The following is a 27,359-nucleotide window of genomic DNA, read 5'->3' on the forward strand; positions in this document are numbered from 1 at the left end:
ACTCAAAATTATGAGAGCTGAAGACAAACAAAGCAAACAACACATGAGACATATATACAGTACGTGCTGCTTTATTAAGCAGAGTTTAAGTCCCCGTTCTTACAGCTCTCAGGCAGGAGAAACATTCAATAAGGATTTAGTATCAGTGATGTCACTGATGACAAATTTGATTCGATGTTTTCAGATGGGAGCTTTTTAAATGTAAAGATGAATAACCCAGAATAGCACTGCGTGGGCCGAACCTCCCTCTGCTTCTGCTTTGTCTGTTACAAGTAACAATAGTGATCACAACATCCAGCCACAATCATTACAGTTACCACATAATGTGCAACAGAAAGCCAAATGATTTGAATATGTACACATATGTATAATGTGGCAGAGGAGACAGAAAAACATCATTTGCTGGGAATCATTCTGGCCTTTGTTGCTCTCCTTGAATTATTAATGAAGCCATAATGTGCTGTAAACCGAGCATGTGGAGCAGGAGGATAACTCCAACAGAAACAACATTTGAAGTGGTTTTTGGTCATATTTGAGCTTTAATTTCACTCCTTGTTTTCCCTCTAGTCTCTTTATCATTTAAACAGAGAAGGCCAAGGTTTCCTGTTTGACAATGAGGGACTCCCCCGACTAACAATCACACGCTGCCTCTACACAGAAAAAGCTCAGTGATGGTACCTGATGAACAGCAGCCAGACTTTTTTGAGATGCCTCAGGTTAAAAACATAAAATACTGCAAAATCTTTAATTGACACATCAGTTTTTTTATTCCTGATTTATTAGTTTGTGTTTCTACTATTGAAATATGTAAAAGTCTAGTGTTAGAAAATATTTCCCACAAACACGAGTAGAACCACAGGCCGGCCACAGTCTACAGTCTACGTTTAGTGGTGAGATTTTAAACGCTGCACCGTGAAAGATTTCCCAGCATGCTGTGCTGTCAGCATGTTATGTACATTTACAACTACATGTGCAAAATTACATGAAGTTTGCAAACGTGTTCAATGATACTTGATGGTGAAGTTGTGATGTAACTCCAGCTCTCTATACCAATGTTTGTTTATGCCTGTTTTATCTCATATCAGATTTTGGATTTTATGGATTTACATCAGTACGATTTTTTGTATATTAGTTACAAACATAACAGCAATCACTGTTACTGCACAAGATGTTGTGGAATAAATGTCAAGTAGTCCTCTCATGAATCACTATTTATTCACTACAAGAAGATACTGGGATTGAATCTAGCAGCCTTGTAGAGATTGCGGGTGCTTTTGTGTGTTTTCTCCAGGTGCTCTGGTAGGATTACCTCCACCGGTCGATATGAGTGGGTGCTGTGTGACCTCTGGAACGGCTGACAGGTCTGAGAGAGTTCCACTGGGCGATGAAAACTCATCTCTGGATTGCGTTTTCTGGAAATCCTGGAAGGCTAAACTGGCTGCACCACAGCTGCAGTAGTCTTTGAAGAAGTCCTGGAAAAAGCAGAGAAGAAGAAAATGTGTCAAGAAATTTTCATTTCAAAAGAAAGTGATCAACAGCTGAAAAAACTGATTTTGAACGTGGTTTTAAATAAAAATGATGTTAATTGCTTTAGAATTTTACTCCACGTAATGCAGATCATATATGATGATACACGCAGTAGGATGTGTAATTTGAATGTTGTTGCTAATGTGCATCGTGGGACCAAAGAACAGGCACAGCACTTGTACGATTAATGGTTTCTTTTAACAGTATTTTTGAGGATTTTATCTTTGTTGGACAGACATTACAGAGGTGAGAGAGAGCAGCAAAGGCCAAAGGTCAAGAGTTGGGAGTTTGCCTTGTAATCGGGAGGTTGCCGGTTCGAGCCCCGGCTCGGACAGTCTCGGTCGTTGTGTCCTTGGGCAAGACGCTTCACCTGTTGCCTACTGGTGGTGGTCAGAGGGCCCGGTGGCGCCAGTGTCCGGCAGCCTCGCCTCTGTCAGTGCGCCCCAGGGTGGCTGTGGCTACAATGTAGCTGCCATCACCAGTGTGTGGATGACTGGATGTAGTGTGAAGCACTTCGGGGTCCTTAGGGACTAAGTAAAGCGCTCTACAAATACAGGCCATTCATCTTGAATATGGCGCCTGCTCACCCACCAAACTGAGCTGGTGCCCTTTGTGAGCATTGTTTAGTTAATCTAGTTTCCTCTCCTCCATAATCAGACCAGGAGTGACATGTTAGCTATATGTTCTTCTTGAATTGCTGTCTGAGTGGTGTCCAAGAATAGACCTTTGCTCCCCATGATTACATGTTAAGTCTCCTGTGTTTAATGAAATATTTAGTGCACTGCATCTCTTGGGTGAACAAAGGCAAAACTTCACTTACAAACAAGAGGAAATGCTTCGAGTTATTCCTGAGATTTGTTCTAGTTTAGCCTCAGCTCCCACTCAGATGGCCCCCACTGGCGACACGGAATCACACAGTCAGCAATGAAGCAGTCACGCAGCCTCATCCTGCGATTTCAGTTGCAGTGTCCCACGATGCTGTTTCACCTGAGTCTTTTCCTGGGGAGTGGTGGGGGGGGTTCCTTCCACAATGTTAGTTTCCGCTTTCAGCCGCTCAGCGCTCTCTTCCCACGATGATGCCACTAAACTCTCGTATGCTGTAGGCGTGCTGAGAGGACGCGTGCAGGCATGGGCTGAGGCGTATTTCATATCCACAGTGGATATTTCGACCTGTGGTTGCTGAGACCGGCTGGGTGGAAAACACTGTGCATGAAATTTGTTTTCAAGCATTAAATAATCAGTTGGCTTCATGTGATGAAGCTATGATCACTCACCAGCCTGAGCCTGTTTGATTAGTTGCCTCACTGGGAGACCCTCGGCTTTTTCACGTCTCCAGACACTCCATTAATTCTGGCTGCAGAAACACAACTCTCACATTGACTGGGCCAGTAACAGAGCAGAGAGTTTGAGTCTGTTCTGCCTTGCTGCTTTCAATCAGCCTTACCCACAGCCTCTAACAGATCACAACCAGAACATATACCCGCACCGGATCCTTCATCTGTTCCTGAACAGTACCACGATCTACGACAGACAAAGCTCTGTCTCGACCTCCCCACAGGCCCAGGAGGAGGAGCAATGTTTCACTCCAGTTTATTAATCAACCGTAGACCCAGACAGAGTTGCATGTTAATTCATGTAATTGCAAACTATTCCTGCCGCTCATCCGTTTTTGTTACCACTTACTTTCCCAGTCTTTTCCCACCTTGGGATGTGTGAGGTAAATGAACTGGGTCTCAGCACTTTTCTGCTCTACCTGAACATTCAGAGCATTTTATACAACTGGCTTCATTCAATCACTACTTATTGTAGTCACACCATTCTGTCAGATGCTGGACCTCATCTCTGTAGGCAGTGTCGCCATCGTTGGTGTCCCATCATCACCAAATTTGCAGATTTGGTGATGATGATGCAGGGATGCGAGGGGTGCAGTCACTGGTGTCGATGGTGTATAGGAGAAGACTCAGCACACATCCCTGTGGTGAGCCAGTGCTGAGTGATCTCTGGTTGTCAACTTTGACTGATTGTGTTCGGTCAGTGAGAAAGTTTTTGATCCATGTGCATGTAGCGGAGGGGGAAGTCTGAGTTTACCAGCTTGGCTATAAGAATGTCTGGAAAGATGGTGTTAAAAGTTAAGCTGAAATCAACAAAGAGCATCTTTACTGAAGTCCCAGCATTCTCCAGGTGAAGCGGGCAGTTCTTTATGCACTTTAGGATCAGCTTCTCAAAGCACTTCACAATAGGTCTGTAGTCATTAAGGACAATGATGGTCTTAGGGACCGGGACTATTGTTGCTGAGCTACATCGCCCAACGTGGGGCTCGAACCCACGATCCTGAGCTTAAGAGTCTCACGCTCTACCGACTGAGCTAGCTGGGTTTGTGCTGCCATGTTTTGTTCCCATTAAATCTCTGAGTTTTCTAGGTATAACCAAAACAAGCCTGCCGTGTGTCGTTACTTACGTTTTAGTTTAAAAAGTCAGACACTCTGAGAGGTGATATCACTTGTAAGCTGGAAAGGAAATGCTGTCTCACTAATTTAACCATTTAGTCTGGAGAGCCCGTTTGCTGCTCTATAAAAACGCCATCTGTAAAGCTACAACATCTTACCATTCATCGCAGAAAATAAGAACAATCCCAGGCTTCTCTTCACCACTGTAGCCACACCTCTGTTGGCTGTAGCTCAGGTGGTAGAACATAATTCAACCCCTGTCTGCTCCAGTCGGCCTGCCAAATGTTCTTGAGCATGACAGTAACCCCAAGTTACTCTCTGATGCATCCCTGGGAGTGTGAATGTTAGCTTGGTCTTACAAAGAAAGAAGAAAGTGCATGTGTGATATCTTAATGACCTTGTAGTACCATCTCACACTTACTTGTTGGTGAATTCTCCCGTAGTTACACTACAATAGCCTTTGCTGCTGTACTGAGTTTCTTCTTCCACTCATTATCTGTTTATACACCACTCTGCATTTAATTATTATTAATCTCTGGCTGTTTTCCACAGAGAGTCTTTTGTCATGTCGTCCGCCCCTCACCAGCAGCCTGTAGCAGCAGATGGCCCCGCCCCTCACTGAGCCGGGTTCTGCTGGAGGTTTCTTCCTGTTAAAAGGGAGTTTTTCTTTCCCTCAGTCGCCAAGTTCAGTGTTCATAGGGAGTCGTTTGTAGGGTCTTTGCATTACAATAAAAATGTTTTGAGGAGACTGTTGTTGACCATAAACTGTCACAGTCTTAATGTGATAATGAGAGTCAGCCTCTGTTGTGCGTCCTTTGAATCTGTCCTTCTACCTTTCAGCTTCTCATTTGTTAACAGTATCGATGTTCATGTCATTTTCTTAACACACACACTTGCTCGGGTGCGCTACATCCTACACAGTGTTACTGTATGGTGAATGCTTTTTGCTGGTGCTCTTCCTGCCACCACTGCTGTACACGATGCACCAGGGCTGTCACACGTACACAGAGCTGTACATGACGGTCCATTCAGAGACCACAGACGATATTCCAGTCAGGATTACTCTGCGTCTTTAGTGTTGTTTTTGAGTAAGAAAGTGCTTTGAGTGCTCAAACTTAGTAGGAAAGCACCATGTAGACCAATAAGACATGCTTTTCAATCTCCACACCCCCAGTTGCAGACAAAGACTCTTAAAGGTCGTCGGACAAAGCTGCAGCTAGCAGAAATCATCACGTTTAGGTCTCCAGATGGTGACTTTATTGCATGAGTTGAAATAAGAGCGTTCACACACCTCTTTGGCCTTTCTCATCCTGCATTCCTTTTGCAGACTGCAGATCTGCCTCTGCAGCTGGAGGTTAGTCTCCTGCATCTGGCTGATCTTCTCAACGAGTTGACAGATGTGCTCCAGGTAACCGAGTCCTGAAGATAGCGGGCTGGGACTCACTTGCTGCGCCTGTACAAGCAGAAGGCATATGGGTTAAGATAGTTATGATAATTATGCCATTATTATCCTAAACAATGCTTCTATTTTTTCTCCAGGAGTGCTGTAGTGTAATAACCATAATTACTGGCTGGGTTTATTTGTTCATTATTTCAGTTTTATTAATGAAGAATGTCACCACAGATAGTGAGCTTCCGAAGCACACTGCAGACTAAAACCCAGGCCTATCATTTAGTCTAGTTTATGCAAGAAAAGTGCTTTTGTTATGATTATGATGGAAAGTTTTGGTTAACAGTGTCTCAAATCCTGACCTTTTTATTAAACCAGAGCAGATAGTGTCAAACTCAACACTGACATCATTAGTCTAATCGTTTTGTTGCCCACCTGCTGTGACTGTTAGTGTGCGCTTGCTCCTTCTACACATTAATTAAACTTGGCAGCAGGGGGTCGAAAAACTAGGTTGAAGTGTATGTGAGGAGAGTGATAAGCTTGCACCCAGTGCTGCTGGACCTGCAGGTTGCTTTTCTCACCTGGTTTTACCTGATGACCTCCCACCAAGCTTCACACTTCACATTGACAGATTTCAGAAACCATGGGAACAGTTTGTGTAAGAACAAGGCTGATAAGGATGTTTCTGGGTCCAGTTCCTAGCATCAACAACATGATGATGTTGTTATCAAACCATTCTCCCTTCACTATGCCATTAGGATGATCAAGGCACCAGAGTTGATATCACTGACGCATTCAAAAAAAGGGACATGTTTTGCAGTTAGATTAACATTCAGGTGTAAAAGCAGTCCACTCATTTTTAAACTAGTCTGAAAAAGCTCTGCTGGATCCTACTGAATAAAGTACCCTGTGTTCTGCACATTTTAGATGATTTTGATACTTCAGTAAAGTCATGGACAGACTTTTCTACTCTAGCCGAACTCTAAAAGCACTTTCCACAACTTGCCTCAATCACATCTTTTTCTATGTAACTTTCAAACATTCATTCTCTGATGGATGCATCTGAGAGCAGCTCAGGGCTAGTGTCTTGTCCAAGGATATTTGGCATGCAGGCTGGGATTGAACCACCACCCTTCCGATTAGGTGGTGCTCTACCATCTGAGCTACAGTCTGATGTTTTAAGGCATAGCCTCCAACAGCTGTGTATGAAATGCTCCCTCTGGAAAAACTGCCTCATAGCCACAAAATCACTCAGTGTCATTCTCTCTGTTGCACCAGCTGTTCCCTAAAGTTTGCATACATTTAGTGTCAGAAAGTGCAAATGCATCTCTCCGTGTCTGCAGTGAAGCTTCACTAAAGGCTGCTCTTCTCCTGACGTGTTGCCTTTCATAGGATACCTCATTTTGACTCTGTCTCTCACAGTTTCATTCTCACCCTCTCACTCACCTGTTACATGAACACCAAAGCTGATTGTTTGTTTCATTTCAACTTCCAGGCTTTCAAGATCCCACGCTCAGTTGCCAGCTCATCAACATTTCTGCGCATTTATTTAAAATGTGGAAAAACTGAAGCTTCCTTACAGCCGGAGTTTAGTTGCTGCAATACAGTTCAGACAAAATGTCTCATCAAGGGTTTCCAAGTCTGTTTTCCAACCTTGAATGTACAGGAAAGGTCACACCCTCAGTTCCTGACACAAGATGCTAGCATCTCTTTGCAAAGGCATATTCAAATTGTTGGTTTATGTGGTAAAATCCATATTTTAATAAGAGGAAACTTTGAGCAAATATTTATCCAACCACAAACATTCCTGTAAGTGTACCAACAAAAGCAGGATGTGAGCTTGGCCGAGTGTTTCCCATGCAGCTGACACTGAAACGCTGCTCCACAGTGGCTGTGGTGGAAACAATGGCCAAACAGGTTTAGGGACTGACATCACTCATTTCCTCTGATGCTTTACAGAAACGATTGTATTGAGACTGAGAATTTTGCACAATTGCAGTAAATACATTAATAATGTGTTAATATTTAAGTTAAAAAATCCATATCTACATTAACGTTGAAAATGACTGTGCACAGGTTGCAGATCCTGTTTTTGCCTCCTGATATTCCAGTTTAGAGAATAGATGGATAGTGTCACGGTCCTGGATCTTTGATCAAGTATTTTCAGTTTTGTTCTGGACTTTTTAAGTTAATTTATGTTTTAGTTCCTGTGTCTGTTATGTTGTAGCACCTCTGAGTTTGTTATTTATAGTTCTTGATTCTTTGGCTTTGTTTTATTTGTTATTTCCCCTTTTGTGTCCAGTCTGTCCTGGTCTTGTCACCATGCTTTTTCTCCAGCGTCCTCGCCTCTGTTTACCTTCAGTCTCACCAGTCGTATCTCGTGTCCTGTGTCTGTCTCATCTCTCTGTGTTCTGCCTCCATGGGCTTCCCAGTTTTGTCAAGTTTACATTTTAGTTTGATCGCCTCCTGTCTCGTGTATATAATGTTCAGTTTTGCTTCTCCTGTCTCATCAGTTTGATTCTGTTTAGCTGTGTTCTCAGGTGCGTCCACTCTCCTCCTGTGTATATCTTGTCAGCACCGACCTGAGGGCAGCCGGTTTAAACAGATGAGCGAGGTGCAAGGCGTCACCAGGTGGTGCTAATGTACTGGGACACTTTGCTAGTCTTGCTGAACATTCAAAATGCTTTAGGCTACAAACTGCATTATAACTAAACATTTATATTTTAATGTATACACTTGAAATACTTTATTTTCTTAACATCGATGGCAAATTTTCATTGTCATTTATATGTTTGGACTGTGGGTGGAGATTGGATTACTCAGGAGAAACTGACACAGGCACAAGGAAAGCATACGAACTCCACACGGACGTGCCTCAGATTTGAATCATGAAACATTTTGCTGTGAAGCAACACGTTTATCCACGGCACCAGCAAAACCCATCCAAATCAAACGTACTCGACCTTTTGATCTTCAGCACGAGGCCCCCTCACAACAGAAGTCTCGCTGGTTGCTTGTGTGTTAGTGCAATCGCACAATCTTCCCAGGACGTTCTGACACATCTGCCCCAAGATCAGACCATGCTAGCAGAGCGAGACTGAACAAGTACAGTTTGTTTTGAAGGCTTGTTGGAGAAAGTCTCTTCTCTCTTAAAAGAACACGACAGTACAGTCTGACTTTAAAAACCAGCATCTGAGCAAACCAAATGGCTTCATTATCCTTTAGACAGACCAAAGAGAACACAGTTGGCCCTAACACACAGCATGTGGCCATAGCACATCAGCACCTCATTCATCTTGCATCCTGTCAGGAGGTTATGGACGAGTGTTATTTTGCAGCCACAGGACCTTATAGACTGATTGATCACAAACTCCTCTGTATACCAAAATATTCCAGAGGACATTTATCCGATCACAGCAGCAAATCTTTGACACAATGACTGAAAAATAAAAGGACTGAAGGGTCAAAGTTCAGACCTCAGCCTGACTCAGATGATTAAGAGAGTTGTTCATAAATGAATTTCTGCAAACCTCAATGAACCAAAGCAACACGGTAAAGACGAATGGGCCACAAATGGAGTGAACGACTGATGAAATCACTTCAAGTTATTACTGACAAAGGCGGTGCTTCATGCTGTATGGCACTAAACTCTAAACATGACCATGGAACGATGATTAAAACACAGTGAATATCAGAGATATTACAACTCAAAGGAGAACATTAATTCCAGCAGTATGAATATTTGACTGAGCCAGGTTTGGTCATTTTTGGTGGCTAATTAAGATAAGGATGGGTATTCAGTCCAGGAGATGGCTCTCACTTCCTCAGGGGAAGTCAGTAATTGGGGTTGGGGGTTGTTCTTGATGGGACAGTAAACATTATCAGGGCTGGCACTGATCTTATCTATGGCCTTGCTCAGACCGCTGAGCTGGGAAGACTTAATGGGATTTCCCCATTTAAAAACACACACACACACACACAGTGATGCACTTCCTCTGTTTCAGATTCCACTGATCTCGTGAGTCTCACGTGGAAAGTATACCAAGACTGGATTACGTAAAGATACTACATATCTGATAAAAGAACTACTGCAAGTTTGGAAAACTAAATAAAATGAACATTGGAAGCTCAGATCAGGAATCCCACAATCCAAACTATAGTTAGGAGAAACATGAATGGAGCCTTCCTTTTAGAAAGAAACCATGAACATCTGAGCTGACAGTTTCATACTTTTATATGGCATATCTGTGGTATCATACTGTCACTTTCTTTTTACTGTCGGGATCATGTAAAAGGGAGGTCTGAAAGTAGAAACAATGGCACCTGTCACTATGATAAGGAGTGATGCACAGGACTGGCATTAATGTCTCGAGGATGAAAGAGTCCTTCATATCTGATTTCTCACCTGTAGACTATATCATATTCTTATATGCTATAACATGCTATCAAAGCTCTACCGTGTGCAAAGGGCATTTTGCCATCATTGAATGATAAACGCTAGGACCAGTTCTGTTTATATTACACATGCTTCCTTTTGGCAATATCTTTCAAATGTGTAGCACACATTTTCACATTGATCACAGCTGATCTCTAAACATTCAAAGCAGATGACACCCAGCTCTATCTGTCCATGAAGCCAGATAACACACACCAATGAGTTAAACTGCAGGAATGTCTTAAAGACATAAAGACCTGGATGGCCGCTAACTTTCTGCTTCTTAATTCAGATCAAACTGAGGTTATTGTACTCGGCCCTGAAAAGCTTAGAAATATGGTCTCTAACCAGATTCTTACTCTGGATGGCATTACCTTGGCCTCCAGTAACACTGTGAGGAACCTTGGAGTCATTTTTGACCAGGACATGTCCTTCAACGTGGACGCTGCACCGGTCCGTTGTGGTGAAGAGGGAGCTGAGTGTAAAAGCGTCCCTAACTATGGCCACGAGTTGTGGGTAGTGACCGAAAGAACGAGATCACGAATACAAGCAAGCTTCCTCCGAAGGGTGGCTGGCCCTCTCCCTTAGAGATAGGGTGAGAAGTTCGGCCATCCGGGAGGAGCTCAGAGTAGAGCCGCTGCTCCTCCACATCGAAAGGAGCCAGCTGAGGTGGTTCGGGCATCTGACAAGGATGCCCCCTGGGTGAGGTGTTCCAGGCATGTCCCACCGGGAGGAGGCCCCGGGGCAGACCCAGGACACGCTGGAGAGATTATATCTCTCGGCTGGCCTGGGAACGCCCCGCGACCCGGCCCCGGATATAGCGGATGAAGATGGATGGATGAATGTCCTTCAACGCACATATTAAACAAATATGTAGAGAGAGCAGATTTCTCCTGTTTTGGCTTCCCTTCATTGGCTTCCTGTTAAATCCAGAATTGAATTCAAAATCCTGCTCCTCACATACAAGGTCTTAAATAATCAGGCCCCATCTTATCTTAATGACCTTGTAGTACCATATCACCCTATTAGAGCACTTCGCTCTCGCTCTGCAGGCCTACTTGTTGTTCCTAGAGTATTTAAAAGTAGAATGGGAGGCAGAGCCTTCAGTTTTCAGGCCCCTCTTCTGTGGAACCAGCTTCCAGTTTGGATTCAGGAGACAGACACTATCTCTACTTTCAAGATTAGGCTTCAAACTTTCCTTTTTGCTAAAGCATATAGTTAGGGCTGGACCAGGTGACCCTGGATCCTCCCTTAGTTATGCTGCAATAGGCGTAGGCTGCTGGGGATTCCCATGATGCACTGGGTGTTTCTTCTTCAGTGATGATTTTCTTTTTATGAATTTATTAAGAAAAATAACATCAAACATTTCCATGGAAATTGAAATCTGCTCTGGTCCTCATTTGTAAGATTTCCATTATCTGTGCTCCACCCAGAATACTTTCTCAAACATGACACTACTAGAAAGGAATGAGACACCAGATGTGTATGCTGAGCACCGTGATAGAGAGGAAGGCGCTACAACATCACGTACTCTGCTTTTCCTGCCAACACCAGGCTCCTGAGCACACACAGACAGTGCTTTGGCCTCACCTCTCTGCAGTATATCTTTCAAAGCTCTTGGGGAGGAACTGCAGACTGAAGCGTGCTTTTTTGTGTTAGTTTTAGACTTACTGTTTTGATGAATCCATACACAGTTATGTCCCTCTGAAGGTATTTCATTATTGTTACACTACTGTAACAAACACTTCAGCCATTTCAGCTTTGGAATATTGTTCATATTTAAAGGCTCCACTACAGTTACCCAGTATCCACTACTCCTAATTACATTTCACACTAGTGCTGGTGAGGTATGCATTGGATATTAATACAACACATCAGATATGCAGTCAAAGATAAGAGCTACGATGTTACTGTTCAAAATATGACAGCAATGCACTCAGGAATGTCTCCAGCTCTGGAGTCCTGAGGCATCCGTGGGGTTTGTATTTAATAACGCGCAGAGGAACAGAGAGAATAGCCAACCAAGTCGACACAAAGCAAATATTTGTGAACTGACACGAGGTTTAAGGCAAGAAAAAGCCAACGTCCCTGTACTGTGAACTACAGAGTCCCCATTTAGAAGGGGAAGTATTTACATTATTAGCTGTGGTGACAAGTGAAGATGTAATACTGCCTGTCAGCTTGAAGTCGTGCTGGGCCCACAATCCAGTGCCAAATGCCATTACCTCACAGGGGCCCCAGAAAGCCATCAAAGAGCCTTTATTTAGCTAAATATGTGAGTAATTTGAGATATTTGACACCGATTTGATATGTCCACACAGACCGCTGAGGGTCAATGACAGAGGAGCTTGTGGTCAGTGACAGTATCACTAGAAAAATCTCCAGTTCTCCAGCACAGATGAACAAGTGTTGCCTGACATGCAGTTTCATAAAGAAGCCTCGCTGCACTCGGTCTGTGAGCTCGTAGGCTCTTGTGTCTAAGTTTGACTGATGTGGCAGAAATAATAAAGCTGTGTCTCCAGAAAAGCCTTTGAAGGATGCAGCAGAACAGCTGCAGTTTACTCAGGAAAGACTCAGAGGTGCTTTGGCTGTAAACACAGGGATCCAAATGTGTACAAACATGAAATTGTTGTTACACAACCTCCAGAAAATTACTCAGTTTTTCTTTATTTTGTTGATCTGCTTGTATTTATTTCATATAATTATTCTGTTTATATACTGACAGTTAAAAAAATACTATGTAGTACTAGTTGACAAAGGCAGTCATCTCACAATGCTTTATTATTATAAGGTACACTTTACATAAACTAAAGAAATAATCCCAATAATGACACAATGAGCAATAGCAGCATTTCCTTTAACTGAAGAGACCACAGGTAGAGTCAGGCTCAGAGAGGCATCCAGCTCTCAAAGAGAAGACAGAAAGAGAGACACAAAGAACAAGTAAAAATAAATGACAAGATTGCACAGATAACACCAGTAGTGGCATAGCTGCAAACGTTATTGCAAAGGAAGGTTTGGAGCTTAATCTTGACCCAAGAATCTGAATCAGCTGGACTGTGACAGCTGTTGTCTTTGTGCCAATATGTCACATCTGCCACAAGATGAGGAATGTTAATGAATTACAAAGAATTCTTTCTCTTTTTAGGGACTATAGACTAATGTTTAACATTTTAGTTGTAGTATTTGTTGTTTATTTCTAAAACATCAGCGAGCATTCATTTGAAAAACTCTCTCAGATAGCTGCTGGTAATGTGTCTGATGTTTCCAGGAATATCATAACGGCGATTATGACTCTGCAGCTTCCACGGCTGTCTGACGCTTTCCCTGTGAGTCAGCTGTGCCCTCTCATTATGAATGTGGACAAGATAATAACAGTTGGCTTAACATGAATGAGACATGATTCTGCAGATCCTTCTGAATGAGTACAGACGCTGTGTTTGTTAATACTCCTCCACAAAACAGAAAATACAAGTTGTTTTGGTTTGGTCAAAAGAAAACACTGGAAAAGTCACACATTTTTAAAACCTAGTGGGAGTGCTGTTGAGCAAGTATTGATCATGCATCCCAACACATACGCCAAGGTGTGAAAAAGGCATGGGTCACTATCAGCAGAGGTTTTGGGTGAAGCTGCTGTGAGACCTTGCCTTACCTGTTGAGATCACTTGATGAAAGATGTGAGAGAGTGAGGCGTCTGGGGAGAGATCTCAAAATCGCTCCTAGATAAGGGATGTAGTTCCATTTGTCCGTCTGTTTCCTTCTAGTTGGCATCTGACCTTCTCTCTGTGCAGCTTTACTGATTTGATGAAGGCCCAGTTGGGATAACCACATGTTTTAAGAGCTTTCTTTACATGTGTGTGTTCCTTTTCTTTCTCTAGAGGGAACGTTTTTCTGACTCGCGTTGCAGGTCCTGATTACTCCAAGTTTGTGTTCCAAAGGTCAGTGGGAGTCAAAGAGGAGGTACTGGTTTGTGTGTGGGGGCTTCCGGTAAACTATTATCTTTTGCATCTTCCACTGAGTTGTTGTGAACAGTGAAGGCTTTTATTTCTTTGGTTTGATTTTGAGCCAGGTGTCATGCACCTATCTGTACCAGTGGCTAGGTGTTGTCCCTTTGAAAGAGCCAGGAGCTTTACTTTCCACTTCGTCCATGTAGAGGTTTGCTGTACTGGGTGACACTGGGGAGCACGTGGCACATCAATGTTTTTGTCTGTAGAAACCCTCGGTGTATCTAAAATATGTGGGGGTAATGCAAATCTGATTGGTGGCACAGCTGGTTCTGTTTTCTAAGGAGCTGTCTTGCTGTAATCATTTTCTGACCGTCTCCAGTGGGACAGAAGTGAAAAGCGAGACCACATCAAGGAAACAGAGTTTTTGGGGTGTACCAAAAGGATACAGTTCAAAATCTTGGCAACAAATATGCTCTTTGATGTTGATGTGAGCAGGGTTACGTAAGCGGTTATTAACAAGAGCAGCAAGTCTCCTTTGCTTTCCTCCTACTGCTAGTGCTGCAGTCTCCGGCAGCCTGAACAGCATAAAAGCCCTCAAAGGAAATGTAGCTGTCTGAAATATACTGGTGCAACAATTTCTCTGTGAAGCATATTAAACTAGACTTCTGATACCTCCTTTGACTTTGGGCCAGTGCTGTCCTCCATTGTATTTGCCAGTGACATTAGATAGAGGGGAAACTTACGACTCTGTTTCTCCAAAACTCTCTGCTGTTTCACTGCACTCTGTCTGTTTCCTCTTCTTCTGTCCATCTCTGCATGCTTGGTGTGTTTCAATCCATGTATCAGCTGCAATCACTGTGTTCAAACCAGCAGACCAGTCAGCTTCAGGGCAATCAGCTGATCTCTAACGCAAACAGTGTGACTGACATGAAGTTGTTGCTCCATGGCCCATTGTCCCGAAGAAAAAGACGCTTGGCCAGTTTGTTGGCAAAAGTTAAAGGGTAAGAGTAGGATAAAAAAATCCAAGAATATTAAACAAATACTAGGAATGACTGCAACAGGCTGCACGCAGGTTGATGCATGTGCACCAATGGCTTCAGTGAGTTATCACCAGTGTCCTCTTTTGGGTTTTGTCTATCACACATAACCACATAATATACACCTCTTATCTTCTCGTCCCCCTCAATCAGGGTCAGTTGTGTCGGACGACGGACCTGATTCTGCTGGAGGACTTTTCCTCTCCAAAGGTTAATCCTTCTTTCTACCATTGGCAATGATTGATGGAGTTTTCTCTCTAATATTGTAGCATCTTTATCTTGCAATACAAAGTGGCTTGAGATGACTATTGTTATGAATTAGTGCTGTCAGCAATATTATCACCAGTTTGAACCAATTATATGTACATGCCTACATGAAGGTACAGGCCAATGAACTGTAGCGTCGTGAAAAGGCAGCAACCATGAGGTTATATATATAGCATTCATATTATGTTATGTAACACCAAATGTTCATATAAATGCTCATTTTATTTGTGACATTAATAGTAATATCCCACTCACACAAAAATATAAATTATGATACTGATATCAAAGGTTAATGCAGTATGAACATGTAAAACTTCTTTATAGAGTCTTTTGAGTCGTTTTTAATCTGTGTAAAATGGTAACAGTCAGCACAATATGCAGGCGAATGTAACAAGTGCAGCTTTTGTACAAACTAGACCTTGCACACATCCAGCACGTGTCATCACTGCTGGCTGTAGGGAATTCTATTTGTAACAGCCATTTAACTAAAAACAGAACAGGAGATCATAGTGGCAATAAAATCGTTACAGTCTCGCCGATCACCAGGCCCTGATGGCTTACCGAACGAGTTTTATGCCGCCTTTGCTGGAAAGCTAGCCCCCGTGTTAGCTACATTATATACTGACTCTCTTGCCAAAGGTGTTTTGCCTGATAGCCTAAATCAAGCTTGTATAACATTACTTCCCAAAAAAGATAAAAACCCTTTGGAATGTGGATCCTACAGGCCGATTTCACTCCTCAATTCAGACTACAAAATACTAGCGAAGGTTTTGGCCAACCGATTGGAAAAAGTTTTACCCAACATAATCTCTTCAGATCAGACTGGTTTTATTAAAAACAGGCACTCCTTTTTTAGTATTCGTAGACTACTCAATATAATGTACACCCCCAGCCAAGCGGAATGCCTTCTCTCCATGGATGCGGAGAAGGCTTTCCATAGAGTAGAATGGGAATATCTATTCGAGGCCTTACAAAGATTTGGGATTGGAAGTTCCTTTTTGTCCTGGGTGAAATTACTCTGTGCCTGTCCTTCAGCTATGGTACTCACTAATAACCATTATTCTAAACCGTTCCGCTTGCATCGTGGAACCCGTCAGGGCTGCCCCCTCAGCCCCCTCCTTTTCGTGTTAGCTATTGAGCCGTTGGCAATAGCTATAAGAAGTAATGGTGCCATTCAAGGCATTTCGCGATATGGAACGGAGCATAAATCTCTCTATGCCGATGATCTCCTGCTGTTTGTGTCCAAAGCTGAGGTAACAATTCCCTACATTCTTGAACTTTTTGATGCATTTGAGCTTGTGTCAGGCTATAAATTGAATCTACACAAGAGTGAATTACTGCCTCTAAATATGCCTCTTTCCACATTAGCAAACATTACTGTTCCCTTCAAGATTGCAACGCACAGTTTTTTCTATCTAGACATAACTGTGACGAAAAACTTCAGTGATCTCTTTAAAGAAATTTTTACTAAGTTACACCTCAGTATGCAACAAGACTTGTCAAAATGGTCGCCACTTCCTCTCTCGTTAGTTGGGAGAGTGAATGTAGTTAAAATGTCTGTATTACCCAGATATCTTTATCTGTTTCAAAGCCTCCCTATATACATTCTGAATGCTTATTTTAAGAAATTGGACTATGTAATTACATCATACCTTTGGAACAACAAGAAACCACGTTTGCATAAAACACATCTGCAAAAATCAAAGCAAGACGGAGGCCTGGCTCTACCGAATTTCCGTTATTATTACTGGACCTCCAGTTTACGCTGTCCGACCTACTGGCTCAGCACGACTGCAGCGGACCCGTATGGGTAGAAATGGAGAAGCTCTCTTCTGGTTCTTTCTTGTCTGTCGTAGGTGCATCTATCCCGTTACCCAAAAGCCTGTCAATTGAGAATCCTGTAGTTAATAATATTATCCAGATTTGCTTTCAGTTTAGAAAACATTTTGATCTTCTGAAGATCTGCTTAGGGAGCCCAGTAGCTTCCAACTATGTTTTTTCCCCTTCAATGTCTGATGCCACATTTCAGGGCTGGCAGAGACGAGGGCTGAGATCTTTAAAAGAACTATTCATTGACGGCACGTTTGCCTCATTTGAACAGCTGACTAATAAATACAACTTACCCCCCTCTCATTTCTTTAGGTACCTACAAATACGACACTTTCTGTCAGGCTCTATCCCAGGGTTCCCAAATAAACCCCCTCATGATGTAATGGATGACATTATGTGTTTTAACCCGGCTAAGAAAAAGGCCATATCATGGTAAATGGTAAATGGCCTGTATTTATATAGCGCCTTACTAGTCCCTAAGGACCCCAAAGCGCTTTACATATCCAGTCATCCACCCATTCACAAATCAGAACATCAATACTTGTTCTGATTTTGCGCCTGGGTTCTTCTTCTATGTCTGCAATCAAGCGATCCTGGGAAGAGGATCTTGGAATCTGTATTGCTGAAGCAGACTGGGGCAATGTTTTAAGTAATATTCACTCGTCCTCCATGTGTGCAAGACATTGCCTTCTGCAGTTTAAAATAGTGCACAGGGTTCATCTTAGCAAATCAAAATGGGCAAAGATGTATCCCCAGATTGACCCAACGTGCGAAAGATGTAAATTGGCAGAGGCGACCTTGATCCATATGTTTTGGTCCTGTCCCAAAATACAAAAGTTCTGGACGGATGTCTGTGGGGCTTTGTCATGCATATTTGGAATGAGAGTGTCACTCAATCCGCTTTTATTTTTATTTGGGGTCAACTCCGATGGTCTGGCACTACCAGCAGGTGGTCAAAGAATTATTGTCTTCTCTACACTATTGGCAAGACGTCTAATACTTTTGAAGTGGAAGGACGCAGCCCCGCCCACAGTTTCTCATTGGGTTAAGGATGTATTATTTGAGAGAAAATTAGGTTCGTTTAGAGAGGCTCTGTAAATAAATTTAACAAAGTCTGGAAACCCTTTTTGATATTTTTTGACCAACCATCTACACAGGTTCAGGAATGACCTTTATTTATTTATTTATTTATTTATCTATTTTTAATTATATTTGTTTGCTTGTTTTTTCTTTCTTCTTATTCTGTATACCTTGGCTGGTGTTATTTTGCATTGTAAGTTTTTCCTTTTAAACTTTTGATTACTTGACAGCGAACAGGGGTGTTGTTTGTTAGGGTGGGTTTTTATTTTTATTTTTCCCCTCTTTTACTTTTATTTGATGCTTTGTATTTTTGTATTTCATTGTGGAAAATAATAAATATATTAAACACTAAAAGCATAACAGAACTAAACTGAAACATAGTCTTTAGCAGAATGCTTGATTGGATACTGTATGAACTGATGCACTAACTGTAGCTGTTCAGTGACTTGGTTTCAATAAGACATTACACTGTAAAATCTTTGGGCAGTACTGTATGTGTTATGCCTGAAGATTAGTGATGTGCCATACCACTGATCTCCTTTCTGATCCGATACCGAGTAAAATTCAGGGTGGTATCGATGACACTGATCCGATACCGATACTTTGTGCAAAAACTTAATGTGTTATTGTATTTCAGATTATAGCTTCATAATGATTGCAGGACATCAGACTGCTTGTTCTTATTGTTTAATTATGAAGAATTATCATATAGAAATAAAAAACCTGAAGCTGTGTGTCGATGCTATTTGAACACACATATGTTGTCATTTAACATGTAGATACTTACCTGGACGCTTCAACAAAAACCTTCAACATTCACACTTTCCCTCGTTCACGGCAGTGCTGTGCCACACTACACATTTTGGTATCGATCCAGTACCAAGTAAATACAGGGCCAGTACTGTCGATGTGACTCAGGCAGTGGGGGAGAGAAATGGGGGAGAGTAGTGTGCCACGATTAATGAGACGAATTCTCAACTAGCAAATTGTGAAACATTTTAAACAGAAACTGGGTTTTTGGAGACCTGGAATGTTTTTCTGTCTTTTAGCACACAAAAAGCTTTGGACATTTTTCATAGTGCATGTTGGAGGTTTATTTTTCCCAAAGACATAATTAACACAGTTCAGCGGGCTACACACTGAAGGATAAAAGCAATGTATCGATCCGATACCAATACTAGTGTTGGTATCGATACTATCGATATTTGGATCGATCCGCCTACCTCTACTGGAGATTTGATTTAGGAAATTCTGACATGCCAGCTCAACTGGCATCTCACTATCCAGCTGCCAGGACTGGATAGCCCTGGCAGCTGGATAGTCACACCTTTGGAGTGGGAGTCGCAAGTTCAATTCCCATCCAGTAAGGGTCCTGGCTAGACCCCCCATGCTAACAAAAAAACCAAGCCCTGGAATGGCACGGTTGCGTCTGCAGCTCGGACACAAGCATTTCACTACTCTGCATGATTGTGTATGTCACATATAAAGGTTGCTTTCATCGAGAAACATCGATGTTAGTCTGCTCAGTTTGCACCCTTGTAAAGTGTGAGGACGGATCAGCTGATGTTCAGTGCTGCTTTTTTCTTACCTTACTTAATCTGCAGCATTCATCCATGTACTCTTCCAGGCTGTCACTGGTGATACTCCTTTTAATAGGCTCGGGTTCAAAGACTTTGCTTGTCATGTCATCACAGCTTTGTATTAAGGATTGCTCTCCAAGCCTCGTATCCTCTGAGCCGGTCCTTCCTGTCACAGCCCTGGACTCTTCAGCATCCTCACTTTGTTCAGGACCTGAAACCCTGCAGTGGTTCACATCCTCACCTATGTGCAACTCTACTGTTATAGCCGAAGAAATAAGTGTATTTGAATGAATTAACAAACCATCCTGTGTATCCACTGTTGTATTTAAACTGTTATCCGCTGAGTCATTTGCCTGGTTTTTCTCAGTGCTCTTTGTATCTGCAACAAGTCTGTCAGAGAGGACGGTGGGCTCAGAGTTTAAGTTGGAGGAGTCACAGGAAGACTCTCGACTGTGCACCACAAAGCTCTGCTCAGATCCTGTTGGGGTGGATGGTGAATGAGCTCCGCTGGGAAGCTCCACTCCAGAGTCCTCTGATTCACACTTGAACAAGTTTGAGAGATGAGTATCTGACAAAATGGCAGATAGATATTTGGAGCCAGGCTTGATCTGAGGCTGCCCAGGCTTTTCATCAAGCTGAGAATTCAGCTCGGGGTGTGAGTTGTCCTGGTCAATAAAAAGCTTCATTTTTGTCAGGACAACCTCACTGTCCAGTAATGTGTTTTTACTGCCTCCTTTACCTGTTAAATAGAAAAAGAAATATGTATCAGTTGTCATTTTTCATATTTTAGGAAGTCCTTCAATACTGTGTTGACTGTCCTAACCATTCTCTGAGCTGTTTGAAACGGTTTGAATCCAGCGAACACGTCTTTGAGTAAAAAGGTATTCGGTTGAAGAGTCATCATGGTTAAAAATTTTGGGAACAGTTTCCTGGTTGAACTCCAGGGCCAAGAATCGTACTTCCTTAGACAAAGCTCTAGCCAGACACAGTTGTAGCTTTCTTCTTGTCATATACACGGTAACATGCACGCTACCTTGTCTATCATTATGTTTAAATGTTGTAAAGGAGATACTGTGGAGGAAACTACTACAAATGAGACCTTGTTAACTTTGGGAGGGGTGATATGTGTATATGTGTACATCTGTCACATTGTGTCTTGTACAGCAGTGCAAGTACTTGTCACCACCTTTATGATGAGGATGATATGAGGATAGACTTCTTGCTGTAGATCTGTGCCTGGGATGGCATTTTGAAACAAACAGACTCACAAATTACAGCGTCTGCTACAGCTGGTCACAGGGAGTACTGAGCACTTAATGTAACGTCAACATGTTGACGGAATTGGGGCATTTTGGTCGAATATATTTCCAGAAAACAAAGGTGGATATCTTGTCAAAGCAAATGCAAAATTAAAAACTGTTTGCTTTTATCCTCTCTGAGTGGAGGAGGCAGTTCTTGCACGGGAATTTTGACGAAACTATCCGATTGTTCAGTCTGACGTCACTAGCCGTGTCTGGGCCTAAACTCTCCTGCAGGTCCATATATCAAATGATTACTGTGGCATTACTGAGAGTTAAAACACTGTCTTAAGTCTTTCATCTTTAATAAAATGATCAGCGTTCTGCTCTACCAGGTGTAACAATTGAGTTTAACATCCAGGCATCCATGAAAACGGAATTTATGACATTTAACGGAGTTAGAAGTTAGCAGGAAGTTAGCTCGCTAGCTTCTATCTAAATACAATATAGCATGTCCTGACTGCGGGGTTTTGGAAACAAATTAAAACGTACAGCTCTGTTATCACTTCCAACATAAATGAAGACAGAAAACTAAACAGCAGTGACGTTTGTAGGGTTACTGAAGTTGGGCTAGCTGGTATATAATGATGTGCTACGTGACTGCTAGCGACACAGCTATGTTAGCATAATATAAACAAGCTAACTTTTTTCCACTCGATAAAAGTTAACGTGAGTGTTCTCGGTGGTCAGGAACAAATGTAATCGCATGGCAGGATGCTGTAAAAGGACCAAACTTCAGCCAGGAGAACAACTGAGATAATCCATCCACAATACGAGGTTAGTCATTCATATACTGCTGCATGGGCTGTGCTGTAGCTACATCCTAAGGTTTTAAAAACTGAGCTTAAATAAATGATTAGTGGTAATAAAAGACGAGGGAGGTCAACAGTGATCACTGACTGTTTTAGGAGCTTTTTGAGATTAAATAGAAGAAAATACAAAACATTAAACATGTTAACAACACAAAAGCCATATTAAACGCAGACTACTTTAGGCCCGCAAGTAGGATTCATCACGTCATCACTTAATAATCGGATAAACGTAAAACAATATGAATGAAAGTAGAAGTCTTTCTTGTCTAAGCACAGAAGAAAACATGTAAAAGCAGTGTGTGTTTGTGAGAAACAGCTTCCCTCTGCGTGGTTTCAATAAGAAAGAAGGGACATTGTAACTGTAAACGGTGGCGGCCTGAACTGAAAGATGAATGAGACACAAGTAATTTAATAAAAACAGGATGTCAGAGGAGCAGCCACAAAACTGCTGTCGGTTATATTGGATCTAAACTATTCAAGGGCAGCTCCTTTATTACCCACACAGCTGTCTAGTGTAAACACTAGAATACCACAATGCAGAGCGAGCTCAGGTCTGTCAGCAACTAATAAAAGATCATTAAAAACTTTTAAAAGCACAGTTTCAGTTCTATGTAACATTTGGAAACCAGGCTGAAATGAGAATACATTCAAGACTTTCTGCTTTTCTACAAATCCTTCTGAGAGCCTGAGTCCAGGGATACGTTTTAGGTTTAACACAGTTGGTTTTAAAAGAAGCAAAACTCAAGAGCATTTGAAGAAGCGGCGCTGAACAAAGTGAGCAGGTGATGAGCTCACGGCTTAAGGGAGCGATTGTCCAAGGGAGGGGCCCAATATTCTGATAAACAGCAGAGGAATGTCCAGCAGTGATGATGCAGGGGTCACGCACACATAAAAGAAGTTTAACTGGTGGACATGGCGCAGAAATTTGAATTATAACAGACATGTGATCAGAAAAGTTTAAACTGCAAATTAGAATATCACATAATTACAGAGCACGAGATGAGACTGAATCCAAAGTACGTCCACGCTCACGGGAGGGAGCGCCGACTGAACACGATTAAAAGAGTCAGTGAGGTTCAGGACGTCTTTCACAAGAGGTTTCAAAGTTGACATAAATATCAGCAGTGAGCATCTAAAACTGTTAAAATGGTGAATTTGCAGTACTGTGGTTAAGTTTAATGACTCCCTATGATTCTTTATGGTGGGCAGCCAATGACAGGTTACATCAATTATTCTTATTTATATTGTGAATTTATTTAATTTGATGATTTTTGATTTTATACTGGCATTACAAATCAGCCTCACAGTGTTTGTAACATCTGCTTATGTCTTGCTGAATTCAGCCCTAAATCCACAAGAAGCAGTGAGCAGCACGTGTCAGCTGATCACAGCCTGCAGCTCACAAAACGAGTGATTATGTGACTTGTAATTCTTTTCCACACGGTGCACTGCTACACCTGATCTTAGGGTTCATGCCAAATCCTATTTTAACACATCCTGGCTACTGTTGTTGGTTTTAAATACACAGCATACAGAGCTGAGCTCATACTGCTGTTAGAACTAAATTATATGTAGCCTGAAAGACAGCACTATACTTGCTTTTAAAGATTGTTACTTTGAGCACATGATAACTATTCGAGGAAATACAGATGAGATTATCAGTACTCTTACAAAATGAGGAGAACATTACATTTAGAAAGCTACACTAGGTATCAGCGTTCTTCATCAACACAAGGTTATAATAACCATATCTGAAATAATGTGAACATTTTAGTGTATTCTAATAGCATCTCACAAAGTGCTGAAGGTAGGCTGAGCAGCAGTTATTATATGAATAGTATCGTGCTACTCTTCTGTCTCTTTGCCCTCACTCTCTGACCACTCACAAGTTTCCCTTCAGTTAAATTAAAGGTTTTGTTCATTTATTGCATTAACCCAGAGTTAGCCAGCACCGATGCTTCTCCTTGGAGAAGAGGAGGCAGGTCCACACGTGTCCATTTGGCGAGGCTGCTTTGCTATCAGTTGCAACTCCTTTGCAGAGTTTACTTGTCAAAGCCAAATAGCAGCTGATGTGTTTTCAGTGACAGAAGAGCCCACGAATTTATTTCCATAAACAAGTAACAGAAAAGACAAAACCATCAGAGCGATTAAACTATGTACAGCAGCTCGTCTCAATAATCCTGCACCCCTGTGCAGTGGAGGTCTGTTCATGTTCATGCCTGCACACAAAAATGGGCGATTGTGATCCAATCGCCGTCCATCCCTAAAGCGCTCTCTGTGCAGTAACTGTCAGCTGGACAGGTGTCGCCGTGATCCAGCTGTCCTCATCCTGGCCAAACAACACAAACAGGTATTTTATCCTGTAATTTACAGCAGTCTCTGTTCCTAGTGTCTGTGCTTTCTAAACCCAGCAACATATTATTACAGACAGTCCACCAACGCTGCCCCCACCCAAATTCATTCTAAAGCTCGTCTCTGTCCGAAGACGTCCTTCAGCTGTTTCCATCATATTTATTCACGTTCCACTAAGTTTTCAATCAAGCGAGTACTTAAAAAGTCTGAGTTGAGGACTAATGCTGTCAAAGTAGAGTAAGCAGAGTGCCCTGTTGCCTTCTCCTGATGCCTAAGCATTAACACCTTAATAACAAAGCTCTGAGCCGCCTGGAAGGCAGAGGGAACTAGAAACATCCTGTCTCCGCACCCTCACGCGCACTGTGTGATGATAAAATGTATGTCGCTGGATTCAAGTGCACCCAAGTGGTATGAAGACCTCAGTTAATGTTGCATTGTGAGTATGGTTTAATGATTATTATTAACAGTTGGGTGATGGTGCTCTTATGGACTTACATGTTTGCAAAATGAATTTCCTCAAAAAAATAACAAAAACTTTGGCATCTCAGAATCATTTGTTTTATTACGATAACAAATAAAGTTCTCCAGGTTGTGTTTAATCTGCAGGTTAGCAGTTATCTGGAAATCATTTTAAGCAGCTCTGGTGACATCAGATGTTTTTTTGTCTGCTGGACATTTTTCAACCAATAATAATGCTGATATGATAATAACCTCAGTTGTTTCTTTCATTTGTGATGCCAGTAACCAGGTGAGGAAGCTAAACTGTGATATTTATTGGGTAAAGGCTATGTTACTTAAAGTTTCCAGTAAAAATGATTTTAAAATAAAGATAATATTTATTTCTAAATAAAAAAAACATGACAAAAGTATACTGTATGTGTGCAACATGCTGAATAAGCAAAAGCATCATAAATGGAAGAAATACAAACTGTGAATGTGGCTCCAAAGACGATCATCATACATCCTTAAGTGAAGCACTTTTTCTTCCCATGAAATCACCTTCAAACTGCACACGCTCTTATAGAAGGTGGTTTTCCAGAGCCCTTTACTTTTCTTATAGATGTTGACTAAACCTTCTGGTTTGTGCCCTCTGGCTGTCTCTTAATGCAGAGAACGACATTTGTCTCTTTTTTAAAACAACACAGAACACATATGGAAAGCCTTTGGGCTTAGGTGTTGGTTTAGTTGGCCTCTGACAACACGAGGTCATAAACAGGCTGCGACAGGCCTGCTATTTTTACAGCCCTGCTGTGGTGTGTGTTTGTCAGGGTCACTGTGGGTGGTTAAACTGACCACTTATCATCTGGAGCTGCAGAAGAAGAGGCTTAGGTGGAGCAGCCAAGCATTTTTTGTTGTTTTAGGAAGGCTGGTCTTCTGGGCTTAGAGCCAAGGTGGTGGAATATTATCAGTGTGTTTTTGTCTACGAGACATCCATCAGGTCTAATTTCATGCTTCCTGTTAGGGACGTGGAGAAGTCATCAAATTCTTGTCTGGATCAATTTCATGAAAACTAGTGATTGTCTTTAGTCATTAAATCTTGATGAAACTGTTTATTCTGAATAAATTATGACAAATAAGCAGTTTTTTCCTGGATTTGTTCAACCGACTAAAGTATCACAAACAAAAACAAGGAAACTGACATTGCCTTTATATTTTACGTACACAGAACAGATGACAAAGTAAGTCAAGCATCGAGCCCTTCAGTCCTTCCCAGCTCATCGATCATTACTGGCCTGGGACCGAAAACAGCATCCCCAGTCATAGCCCTTTCTTATTTTCTAAAGCAATGTTGTTTTCAATAGAACATTTCTAAATGTGTTGTCTTATTATTGCAGTTAGACTTAAGTACTAAAAAGAATATTTGCATAACAAAGTTTCACAACAGGAATTCCACTGCAGTTTATCTGCAGTCAAACATAAAATAAATCCGATGAGCCCTGCCGTGAGGGCAGGAAATCAAGCTAGTAGCATATGTTTGCATCTGCCTCCTACACTGAGCTTACATTGAAACAGAAGGCACAGCTGGGGTCCCTGTTATGTTTTCCACTACTTCCTGACCACGGTGCCATCCATCCGTGCTACTCGGTCTTCTTTATCAAAGTCAGTGGGGCCCCATCTTATCAAAAACCATTAAGATAAGACAAGAATGTGCAGGAGCACTGTAACTCAGTCAGAACTGCTTCTATTAGTCTCTCCCATTCTTGGTGCTGTCTTTGTGTTGATGAAATTAGTGGCTGTCCTTTAACTGGTGATTAAATGGTTACAAACTGAAAGCTTGCTAGTAGTTGCACAAGTACCACAAACAAAAACATGGAAACTGACATCAGCTTTTAATTTTATAGAACAATAACTCTCACATGCTGCTCAAGATTCAAAACACTGAAGAACAAGAACAGCTGAGAAACAAAAGTCACGGACATCACTGTGCAAACGACGACGGAGCCATTTCCAAGGCTTCAGGACTTTATGAGAGGAAAAAAGGAGACTTTACCTTTCCTCCAAGGGGCCATGATGGAAAATGACTTCTGCCAGCTGATGACAAGTGCAGCCTTTTTTTTCACACTCATCTTGTCGTAGCAAAATTTGAATTTCAGAAAACTTAAATGTGAGTTTCAGAGAGGAAAGATGAAAGAAAAGGTCCTTAGAGGTTCTTCGTGATGTATTCTGCCTTGAAGATCAGCTGTGGGAAAGGTGTCTGTTGTTGGAGGAGCTTGCATAGAGGCTGCCCTCGATAGCGGAGTCATGATTCCTGTGTCCCTTTGCTGTGGTGCTTGAGTAAAAGCAGCTCCTCAGGCTGAGGAGGGGCTGGGCTCAGGCAGCAGCGTTCACAGTCAGGAGGAGGAGTGGTAGGAAGCCAGAGGGGGAATGGCCACGAGACATCGACTACAAAGCAATGTTAGCTGTGTACATACTGGCAGCACTTCACTCATCGTAGTAACAAAAACAAATATGAGAAATGAGAAGTGTTTATCTGGTAGTGCAGTCGTACTCTCATTACGTTCTTTTCTCAGTAGGCAATGGATGAAAGTTAATTACTTCAATTTTGCAATGTAAAAATTGTAACTTGTTTCCTTTAAAGGAGTCCAACAATAAAACACGTTAGTTTAGACTGTGGAGGCTGTTTCTCCCAATCACAGCCTAGATCACACGATCCCCCCAGGAGGACGATATAGTCCCCACAAAGGAGTCCAGGATTATATATTAACTTATATAAGCCCTTTTAATACTCTTAAAGAACCAATTAAATCATCATTCTATGTGCATTTTTTCAATTCAATTTTATTTATATTGCGCCAAATCACAACAACAGTGGCCTCAAGGCGCTTGCATCCATTCACTTTCCTATTTCTGTGCCCT

At 41.9% G+C, this 27,359-nt stretch overlaps 1 protein-coding gene and 1 non-coding gene across 2 annotated transcripts; both read right to left on the reverse strand.

The window, feature by feature from the left end:
• Window positions 1–55: 55 nt before the first annotated feature.
• si:ch211-250c4.3 (uncharacterized protein LOC100535981 homolog) lies at window positions 56–27,105 on the reverse strand. Its single transcript, XM_040035569.1, has 4 exons — window positions 26,494–27,105; window positions 19,549–20,279; window positions 5,266–5,427; window positions 56–1,472 (listed from the first exon to the last, which is right to left on the reverse strand). The coding sequence occupies exons 1-4, from the start codon at window positions 26,567–26,569 to the stop codon at window positions 1,245–1,247; spliced, it is 1,197 nt and encodes a 398-aa protein (XP_039891503.1). The 5' UTR covers window positions 26,570–27,105; the 3' UTR covers window positions 56–1,244.
• trnak-cuu lies at window positions 3,830–3,902 on the reverse strand. The gene has a single exon. It is a non-coding gene; the product is annotated as a tRNA-Lys (tRNA).
• Window positions 27,106–27,359: the final 254 nt, after the last annotated feature.

This window comes from Simochromis diagramma, unplaced genomic scaffold (assembly GCF_900408965.1).
Source record: "Simochromis diagramma unplaced genomic scaffold, fSimDia1.1 OVJJ01000816.1, whole genome shotgun sequence".
Lineage (NCBI taxonomy): Eukaryota > Metazoa > Chordata > Actinopteri > Cichliformes > Cichlidae > Simochromis > Simochromis diagramma.